The sequence below is a fragment of the Petromyzon marinus genome, chromosome 84, assembly GCF_048934315.1.
Source record: "Petromyzon marinus isolate PM22_M1 ecotype Great Lakes invasive population chromosome 84, UKy_Petmar_22M1.pri1.0, whole genome shotgun sequence".
Taxonomy (NCBI): domain Eukaryota; kingdom Metazoa; phylum Chordata; class Hyperoartia; order Petromyzontiformes; family Petromyzontidae; genus Petromyzon; species Petromyzon marinus.
Window position 1 is genome coordinate 4,445,720 of NC_133749.1, and position 10,617 is coordinate 4,456,336.

A 10,617-nucleotide genomic window follows, 5' to 3' on the forward strand; every position below is an offset into this window, starting at 1 on the left:
GGGAGACACGGGGAGACACGGGGGGGGAGACACGAGGGAGACACGGGGAGACACGGGGGAGACACGGGGGAGACACGGGGAGACACGGGGGAGACACGGGGGGAGACACGGCGGGGACAAGGGGGAGACACGGGGGAGACACGGGGAGACACGGGGAGACACGGGGGAGACACGGGGGGGGAGGGAGACACGGGGAGACACGGGGAGACACGGGGGAGACACGGGGGGAGACACGGGGGGGGGAGACACGAGGGAGACACGGGGAGACACGGGGGAGACACGGGGGAGACACGGGGAGACACGGGGGAGACACGGGGGGAGACACGGCGGGGACAAGGGGGAGACACGGGGGAGACACGGGGAGACACGGGGAGACACGGGGGAGACACGGGGGGGGGAGGGAGACACGGGGAGACACGGGGAGACACGGGGGAGACACGGGGGAGACACGGGGAAACACGGGGGAGACACGGGGAGACACGGGGGAGACACGGGGAGACACGGGGGAGACACGGGGGAGACACGGGGGGGGGAGACACGGGGAGACACGGGGGGAGACACGGAGAGACACGGGGGGAGACACGGCGGGGACAAGGGGGAGACACGGGGGAGACACGGGGAGACACGGGGAGACACGGGGGAGACACGGGGGGGGAGGGAGACACGGGGAGACACGGGGAGACACGGGGGAGACACGGGGGAGACACGGGGAGACACGGGGGAGACACGGGGAGACACGGGGGAGACACGGGGGAGACACGGGGGGGGGAGACACGGGGGAGACACGGGGGGAGACACGGGGGAGACACGGGGAGACACGGGGAGACACGGGGGGAGACACGGGGGAGACACGGGGGGAGACACGGAGAGACACGGAAAGACACGGGGAGACACACGGGGGGAGACACGGGGAGACACGGGGGAGACACGGGGAGACACGGGGGAGACACGGGGAGACACGGCGGGGACAAGGGGGAGACACGGGGGAGACACGGGAGGAAAGGCTTGAACTACTATGGAGGGTTTTTTATATTGTTGTGGTAGTTGTGGTGGTTGTTGATAGTGTTGTGGTGGTTGTTGTGGTGGTTGTGGTGGTTGTTGATATCGTTGTGGTGGTTGTTGTGGTGCTTGTGGTGGTTGTTGTGGTCTAGATTTGGATCAGCTGCGAGCCTTTGACCTCGCTATGGAATACGGACCTTGTACAGGTAACCATGGCAACATCACCACCACCACCATCATCACCATCACCACCATCATCACCTCCATCATTACCATCATCACCTCCATCATTACCATCACTACCACCATTACCATCACCACCACCATTGTCACCATCACTACCATCATCACCACCATCATCACCATCACTACCATCATTACCATCACCATCACCACCATCATCACCATCACTACCATCATTACCACCACCATCATCACCACCACCATCATCACCACCACCACCATCATCACCACTATCATCATCACCATCACTACCATCATTACTACCATCATCATCACCACCATCAACAACAACAACCGCCATTCGCCACTAAGTGGCAGTGACGTCACCACGACGCTTGTGCCAGGCTATGTGCACCCTGAGGCCACGTGAAGTGTCGAACGCCCGCTGGCAGGAGGTCACGGGGCAGACTCAGGTGCCACGGGTCGACTGACTGAGGTGACTGAGATGACTGGCTGATGCACCACCTGTGCCCCTTACTGTGCCAACCTGCTGTGCTTTAGTCACCCGGCGCTCCGCTCGTTGTTGTGAGCGTCGCTCCTCCGCCCTCCGTTGTTGTTGGAGGGCGACTACCTCCAACTGCCCAGTAGCGTCCTTCACGAGCCTCCTCCACAGAGGCCGATCTTGACACTGCTGGTACCAGTCATCGGCAAGTCCATTCAGCTCCACATCCTCCTGTACCACATCACTCCATCTCTTCTCTAGCCCGTGCCGCGCCCGCTTAGCCCCCTCGATCCGGCCGAACAAAAGCTGTTTCGGCATGCGGTGGCTGGGCATGCGGGTTACATGACCCAGCCATCGCAGCCTTGCCTGCCGGAGGAGCTCACCGATGGGACCTTGCCCAGATCTTTCAAGGATTTGTGAGCTCCTCACACAATCCAGTCTGGTTAAACCCAGGATGGATCGTAGGCAGGCCAGCCTAAATGTTTCTAACCGGCGAAGATGTTCCATTAGGGGGTCCACGTTTCGCAAGCGTAGAGAAGGGAGGGAATGACCGTGGCCGAGAAGACCTGAAGCTTTGTGCGGAGCGACAGACCAGGTAGCTTCCACACAGCGTTACGCAACCGATGAAAAGATATTGCCGCTCGACTGATTCGTAGTGAGACCTCTGCTGTTAAACTGGAGCCGGTCATAAGCACACTGCCCAGGTATGAGAAACTCTCCACTCTCTCCACAACTGCCCCATCACCGATTGGGAGTTGTGGGGGTGGAGTGTCCGATGGTACAAAATACCCAGGCAGGTGCTTAGTTTTGGTGTGGCTGATAGTAAGGCCCCACCTCTTAGTGGCACGCTCCAGTCTCAGCAGCAGCGTCTCCAACTCCTCCTCTGAATGAGCAGCTATTACCAAATCATCAGCATACATAACATGGTTGAGCAATAGGGAGCCATCCCTTGACCGCACCCGGGCATTGATCAGCCTCCCATTATATCTGTACCATATGGAGATTCCCCCGGTACAGCTATTGAAGGCTTCACGAACTACGTGGTCAAAATAGATGTTAAAAATGTGGGAGCCAGAGGACATCCCTGTCGCACCCCAAGGTGTACAGGGAATGGCTCTGACTCCCGGCCACGTAGTTTTACCCGGGCCCGCTCACCATCATGAAGGTCTTAAGGATCGTGAGCAGAGGGTCAGGTACTCCAAAAGCACGAAGAACAACCCAGAGCCCAGGCCTACTGATGGTATCATAGGCCTTTACCAGGTCAATAAAGCAGAGATGTAGGTCTTGTTGTAATTCCCTACACCTCTGCTGTAGCAGACGGACAGAAAATATGGCATCTGTGCAGGACCGCCCTTTCCTGAAACCGCATTGGGGCTCCGCAAGCCTCTCCTCAGCGTCCCTGGCAAGGCGATGCTGAATAATCCTTGCCAGGACCTTTCCCGGTACACTGAGGAGTGAGATGCCCCTGTAGTTGTTACAGTCTGTGCGGTCCCCCTTCTTAAAAAGGGGGACCACCAGGGCATCCTTCCAATCCTGCGGAACCCATCCAGTGGTCCAGACCGTTGTTATGATGTCATATAGGGCAGTCTGTGCACAAACGCTACCCTCCCTCAGCGTTTCGCTTGGGAGATCATCTCTGCCCGCTGCCTTTCCTCGTCTCAGACTCCGGATTGCCTTCAGTACTTCCTCAACAGATGGCACCTCAGCCAGCCACTCACAGGGGGTGACTTCTTCCAATATTTGAGGCACCGCAGCCTCAGCAGGGTCATCGTCACTTTGTGCCACGATGTTTTCCTGGCTGAAGGATTTTCCCTCCCCCAGGACCTCACAGAAATGCTCAGCAAATCTGCAAACCTGTTCCTGGGGGTCAGAGATTGGATCACCGTTTTTTCCCCTAATGATGGTAATAGATGTGGCGCTGCAGGTTACTTTTTTGATGGAATTAAATAGAGAATTGTGATCACGGGCCACTGAGGCAGACTCCATCTCCTCAGCAACCCGCGACCACCACCCATTCTTGCAGCGCCTCACGGCTCTCCGAACCTCCGAGCGAAGGCTGCGGTAAGCCTCCTCATTCTCTGACGTGGGATTCTGTAGCCGATGACAGTGGGCCTGTCGCTTTTTCTCAACCATCCTGAACACCTCCTCTGTCAGCCAGGGTCTCTGGGGAGGTCTGGACCACGTACCCAAAGCAGCCATTGCAGCTGCATGAGTCACAGTCCTAAACCTCGCCCATTTACCCTCGACATCAGGAGGAGTCGGGGACGATGCCAATCCCAGCCGCAAGCGATGATTAAATTCTCGCTTGCAACTTTCATCAGATAACTGAGACCAGGCCACTTTAGGTTGGAATGGGGTCCTGGGTGTACACCCACCACCGGAGCGGAAGAATGGCAGGCGCATCTTACAGATCAGCTCCACGGTAGGTCCTGGTGTCAAGGACATGGGCTCGCATCCGCTGGTCCGTCACTATGTAGTCCAGCAGATGTTCTTGCTTGGACCCGGCGTGCATCCATGATGTTGTGTGGATGCGCCGATGCCGGAACAGCGTGTTGGTAATTACAAGCCCATGGGCTGCACAAAAATCTAGCAGCCTCCTACTGTTGTTATTGAGCCGATCTGGCCCATGCCCTCCAATCACTCCAGACCAGGTGCCAGTATCATGACCAACTCGGGCATTGAAGTCACCCAACATGATGACTCTATCCCGATGGGCCACTTTAGCCAGCACCTGTGACAGGAGGTCATAGAAGGCATCTGACTCATCGGCTTTGCCTGCATCCCTCCACGGATGTTCATCTTCAGTGGGGGCATAAGTAACCACGACCACCATTCCTCGCCTCTGGTTGATGGGAAGGCGAGCCCAAAGTAGCCTGGGGCTTGAAGCTTCCCACACCTCACCACCATGCTCCCACGCCCCCTTCATTCTTTTGTTCAAAAGAAGAGCCACTCCCTGTTGTTTGGCAGTCTGCTGCCCCGAGTAGAGGACTGTCCACCCCTCATGGTGGCAGGAGCCAGAGCCGGTCCACCGGACCTCCTGAATGCCACATAGATCCAGGCGGTACCGGTCCAGCTCCCGACAGAGGAGTGGCAGCCTCTCCTCCGCAGTGAGTGTTCGAACATTCCACGTGGCCACCCGTAGTGGCTTTTCGTTGTTTCTGGAGGAGCCCCGAGGGTAGATATTCAATCTCCTGGCTCCGCCAATTGGGGTTTGGCCAGGAGACGTCATAGACACCTGGCCCCCCGGGGCCTCCCGCACAAGCTTATTAGTTACATATTTCAGTTTAATTCGTGGTTTAGTGGAGGGGTTACCAGCCCCTCGCACCCGTCCAGAGCCCCCGTTTAGCCCCTGTGGTGGACACATATGCCATGAGGGGAGGAGCCAATCAAAATTGGACCTCCCCCCACAGCACTGTCCACGACAGAGTTGCCCGTCCGGCACCGCGAGGAGGTAGGGGGTTGTTTTGCCGGACACCACCACCATCACCACCATCATCACCATCACCGCCACCATCACTACCATCACCACCATTATCACCATCACCACCACCATCACTAACATCACCACCATCATCACCATCACTACCACCATCACTACCATCATTACTACCATCACCACCATCATCACCATCACCACCACCATCACCACCATCATCACCATCACCACCACCATCATCACCACCATCATCACCATCACTACCATCATTACTACCATCACCACCATCATCACCACCACCATCACCACCATCACCATCACCACCACCATCACTACCATCACCACAATCACCACCATCATCACCATCACCTCTACCATCACCACCACCATCACCACCATCATGACCATCACCACAACCATCATCACCATCACCACCATCATCACCATCATCACCACCATCATCACCATCACTACCATCATTACTACCATCACCACCATCATCACCATCACCACCATCACCACCATCATCACCATCACTACCATCATCACCATCACTACCATCATCATCACCACCATCATCATCACCACCATCATCACCACCATCACCACTGTCATCACCACCACCATCACCACCATCACCACCATCATCACCTTCATTACCATCATCACCACCACCATCACCACCATCATCACCATCATCATCACCACCACCACCATCATCACCATCACCACCACCATCACTACCATCACCACAATCACCACCATCATCACCACCACCATCACCACCATCACCATCACCACCACCATCACTACCATCACCACAATCACCACCATCATCACCATCACCTCTACCATCACCACCACCATCACCACCATCATGACCATCACCACAACCATCATCACCATCACCACCATCATCACCATCATCACCACCACCATCACCACCATCATGACCATCACCACAACCATCATCACCATCACCACCATCATCACCATCATCACCACCACCATCACCACCATCATCACCATCATCACCACCACCATCACCACCATCACCCCCACCATCACCACCACCACTTTCACCTCCACCATCACCACCATTATCACCACCACCACCACCATCATCATCACCACCACCATCACCGCCACCATCACCACCATCATCAACATCACCACCATCACCACCATCATGTGTCTCTGTGTGTGTGTCTCTGTGTGTCTCTCTCTGTGTCTCTCTGTGTGTGTCTTTCTCTCTGTGTATCTGTGTGTGTGTGTCTCTCTGTGTGTGTCTCTCTCCGTGTGTCTTTGTGTGTGTCTCTCTCCGTGTGACTCTCTGTGTGTGTCTCTCTCCGTGTGTCTCTCTGTGTGTGTATCTCTGTGTGTGTGCGTCTCTCTGTGTGTGTGTCTCTCTCTCTGTATCTCTGTGTGTGTCTGTGTGTGTGTCTGTGTGTGTGTGTATCTGTGTGTGTGTCTGTGTGTGTGTGTACACTGTGTGTCTGTGTGTGTGTCTGTGTGTACACTGTGTGTGTCTGTGTGTGTGTGTACACTGTGTGTGTCTGTGTGTGTACACTGTGTGTGTGTACACTGTGTGTTTGTGTGTGTGTGTACACTGTGTGTGTCTGTGTGTGTGTACACTGTGTGTGTCTGTGTGTGTACAATGTGTGTGTGTACACTGTGTGTGTACACTGTGTGTGTGTCTGTGTGTGTACACTGTGTGTGTACACTGTGTCTGTGTGTGTACACTGTGTGTGTGTACACTGTGTGTGTACACTGTGTGTGTGTACACTGTATGTGTGTTCACGTGTGTGTATACTGTGTGTGTGTACACTGTGTGTCTGTGCGTGTGTACACTGTGTGTGTGTACACTGTGTGTGTGTGTACACGTGTGTGTGTACACTGTGTCTCTGTATGTGTGTCCACTGTGTGTGTGTGTACACTGTGTGTACACTGTGTGTGTGTGTACACTGTGTATACACTGTGTGTGTGTGTACACTGTGTGTGTGTGTGTACACTGTGTGTGTGTGTGTACACTGTGTGTGCGTGTGTACACTGTGTGTGTGTACACTGTGTGTGTGTACACTGTGTGTGTGTACATTGTGTGTGTGTGTACACTGTGTGTGTGTGTGTACACTGTGTGTGTGTGTACACTGTGTGTGTACACTGTGTGTATACTGTGTGTGTGTACACTGTGTGTGTGTACACTGTGTGTATACTGTGTGTGTGTACACTGTGTGTGTGTACACTGTGTCTGTATGTGTAGGCATCACGCGATTGGAGCGATGGACGCGTGCTGAGAGTCTGGCCCTGGGCCCTCCGTGCTGGGTGAAGGCGATGGTGGAGGGGAGGTCGGAAGACGTTCGCTTCACACACAGGTAGAGGTGCAGGTGCAGGTAGAGGTGCAGGTAGAGGTACAGGTAGAGGTGCAGGTAGAGGTGCAGGTGCAGGTAGAGGTGCAGGTGCAGGTAGAGGTGCAGGTGCAGGTAGAGGTGCAAGTAGAGGTGCAAGTAGAGGTGCAGGTGCAGGTAGAGGTGCAGGTGCAGGTAGAGGTGCAAGTAGAGGTGCAAGTAGAGGTGCAGGTGCAGGTAGAGGTGCAGGTGCAGGTAGAGGTGCAGGTAGAGGTACAGGTGCAGGTGCAGGTAGAAGTGCAGGTGCAGGTAGAGGTGCAGGTAGAGGTGCAGGTGCAGGTAGAGGTGCAGGTAGAGGTGCAGGTGCAGGTAGATGTGTAGGTGCTGGTAGAGGTGTAGGTGCAGGTGCAGGTAGAGGTGTAGGTGCATCTGTAGTTGTAGTTGCAGGTGCAGGTGTAGTTGTAGTTGCAAGTGCAGGTGTAGTTGTAGTTGCAGGTGCAGGTAGAGCTGTAGGTGCAGGTGTAATTGTAATTGCAGGTGCAGGTGTAGTTGCAGGTGCAGGTAGAGGTGCAGGTGCAGGTAGAGGTGCAGGTAGAGGTGCAGGTAGAGGTGCAGGTAGAGGTGCAGGTGCAGGTAGAGGTGCAGGTAGAGGTGCAGGTGCAGGTGTAGTTGTAGTTGCAGGTGCAGGTAGAGGTGCAGGTAGAGGTGCAGGTGCAGGTAGAGGTAGAGGTGCAGTTGCAGGTGCAGTTGTAGTTGCAGGTGCAGGTAGAGGTGCAGGTGCAGGTGTAGTTGCAGATAGAGATGCAGGTAGAGGTGCAGGTAGAAGTGCAGGTGTAGTTGTAGTTGCAGGTGTAGTTGTAGTTGCAGGTGGGGCGGTGGGTGAGGGAAGCTGCACTCCAGGTAGACTCTAGCAGGTCCGGCTGCTAGCGTCTACTTGAAGCACACAAAGACAAAGATCCCCCGTGTAGCCTTAACAGACTGGCAGGGGCAAGTGCTGTTAGCGAGCAGCAGCGTCTATGAAGGCCGGAACGGTTACACGAGGGGGGTGGGTGGTCGGCACCACGCCCGGCCGCCTTTGTCTCCCCAGTGGCGATGTTTACTACTACACCGCTACACCAGGTAACTCATTTTTAGGCTCAGTCGCCGGCGGTGTTGGCCGTAAGCGGGAATCGAACCCGGGTGGCCAGGTTCGTAGCGCAGCGTAGCGCTAACCTGCTACACCACCGTGTGTCACTACACGCACAGGCGTACACACACAGGCGTACACACACAGGCGTACACACACAGGCGTACACACACACAGACACAGACACACACCTGGTCTCATCATGGTCACCCAGACTCTGTTCCGTCTTTCTCTCTCCCCACAGTGTCTGGCACGGCTACCCTCTGTGAGAATAAGACGAGACCCTGACCCTGAGACCTGGTGTCAACTCAAGACTCTGACCCTGAGACCCGGTCTCTACTCTAGACACTGAGACCCGGTCTCTACTCTAGACACTGACCCTGAGACCCGGTCTCTACTCTAGACACTGAGACCCGGTCTCTACTCTAGACACTGACCCTGAGACCCGGTCTCTACTCTAGACTCTGACTCTGAGACCCGGTCTCTACTCTAGACTCTGAGACCCGGTCTCTACTCTAGACACTGACCCTGAGACCCGGTCTCAATTCAAGACTCTCACCCTGAGACCCGGTCTTTACTCTAGACACTGACCCTGAGACCCGGTCTCTACTCTAGACTCTGAGACCCTGAGACCCGGTGTCTACTCTAGACTGTGAGACCCTGAGACCCGGTCTCTACTCTAGACACTGAGACCCTGAGACCCGGTCTCTACTCTAGACTCTGAGACCCTGAGACTCGGTGTCAATTCAAGACTCCCACCCTGAGACCCGGTCTCAACTCTAGACACTGACCCTGAGACATAGATGCTCAAACAAGGTTGAACAGATGGGTGCTGTGCCATATTTTAGATTTTTCTGGATGGGAAATAATAACGGTGTCTGTACATATTGTCTGACCTTGCGAAGAAAATGCTAAAAAATTAATCTATTGCGCGACGTTTGATAACTTAACGGCTGCGAGGTTTGGTCGATTGTATACCCATGGGGTGGGTGTCAAGGAGGGTAAGCCCCTGGCTCTGCAAGAAGTCGGCACAGCAGAGTGTGTGGACTAATGTCCATCTGTTCCATCTCTCAGTAGAAGGGGGGTACAGTAGAGTGTGTGGACTAATCTCCATCTGTTCCATCTCACTCCCTGTCTATACCCGTGGGTGGGTATCATCTGGTTGATAATTGTACGGTAGATTTTTTTACCTAGTGTGTTAATGCAAGTGGTTTTTTTTAATTATTAAATTGATGATGTAATAATAATAACTTAATTATATTTTTATATTTTTTACTTTGCGGCCTACGAGGTGAATTGACCTGATTTTCCTAGCTCGTTTCCCGCGGTGGTGGTTGGGGGGGGGTGTGTGTGGGCTCTCTGTCGGGCCGGGCCGCTCAGGCAAGAGGGGAGGGCTGGTGGAGTCAGGACTCGGGCCTACTGTCACCACCGTTGCCATGGCAACGCCTGCCTCCTTTCTCATCTGCAAGTGCCTCAATAAACCAGCTGAGTTTGTGTGCATGTTGAACTTAAACCTGCTGTTATTCTTATTATTTTTCACGATATTTTTTGCTGGCACAAAAGATCCCATTTTTGAACTAAAGGGGCCGTCCATAAATGACGTCACGCACCTGGGGGAGGGGGAAGGGGGGTGGGGGGGGGGTCAGACGTTTGTGACGAGGGCGGGGGGGGGGGGTTTGAGAAATGTGACGTCACATCAAAATGGGCAAACCTTATAAATCAATACAGACAACACGTTCTACTTAATTAAATAGACTTTTTAATAAATATACCATTGCTCCAACAACACTGAATTGTTACAGCAACACTGCCCACAACATCGGAGTGCAGCGCCACGTTGAATTCGCGCTACAGTGACGATAGTTCAAAGCGATTTGAAGCGTGTTTTATTTGCAACCTGTAAACGGTTTAATTCTGTTTTACCAAGTAAAGCCCCATCATTGAGCCGCTGTGTTGTAGTAGGAGCGACACTTGGCCAATAACAGCAGCTCGGCCAAGTGTCTGATATCGTCATTGGGACATCAAA

The 10,617-nt window shown here is 54.3% G+C and overlaps 1 protein-coding gene across 1 annotated transcript in view; it reads left to right on the top strand.

The window, feature by feature from the left end:
• The window catches only part of LOC116937013 (DNA polymerase delta subunit 4), a 14,353-nt gene extending 4,249 nt beyond the window's left edge, over positions 1–10,104 (top strand). Inside the window, exons 3-5 of the mRNA XM_076057818.1 lie at positions 1,152–1,205; positions 7,381–7,492; positions 8,836–10,104. Coding sequence (XP_075913933.1) covers positions 1,152–1,205; positions 7,381–7,492; positions 8,836–8,860 — 191 coding nt within the window. The 3' untranslated portion in view covers positions 8,861–10,104. The remainder of the gene's footprint in view (positions 1–1,151; positions 1,206–7,380; positions 7,493–8,835) is intronic.
• The last annotated feature ends 513 nt before the right edge of the window (positions 10,105–10,617 follow it).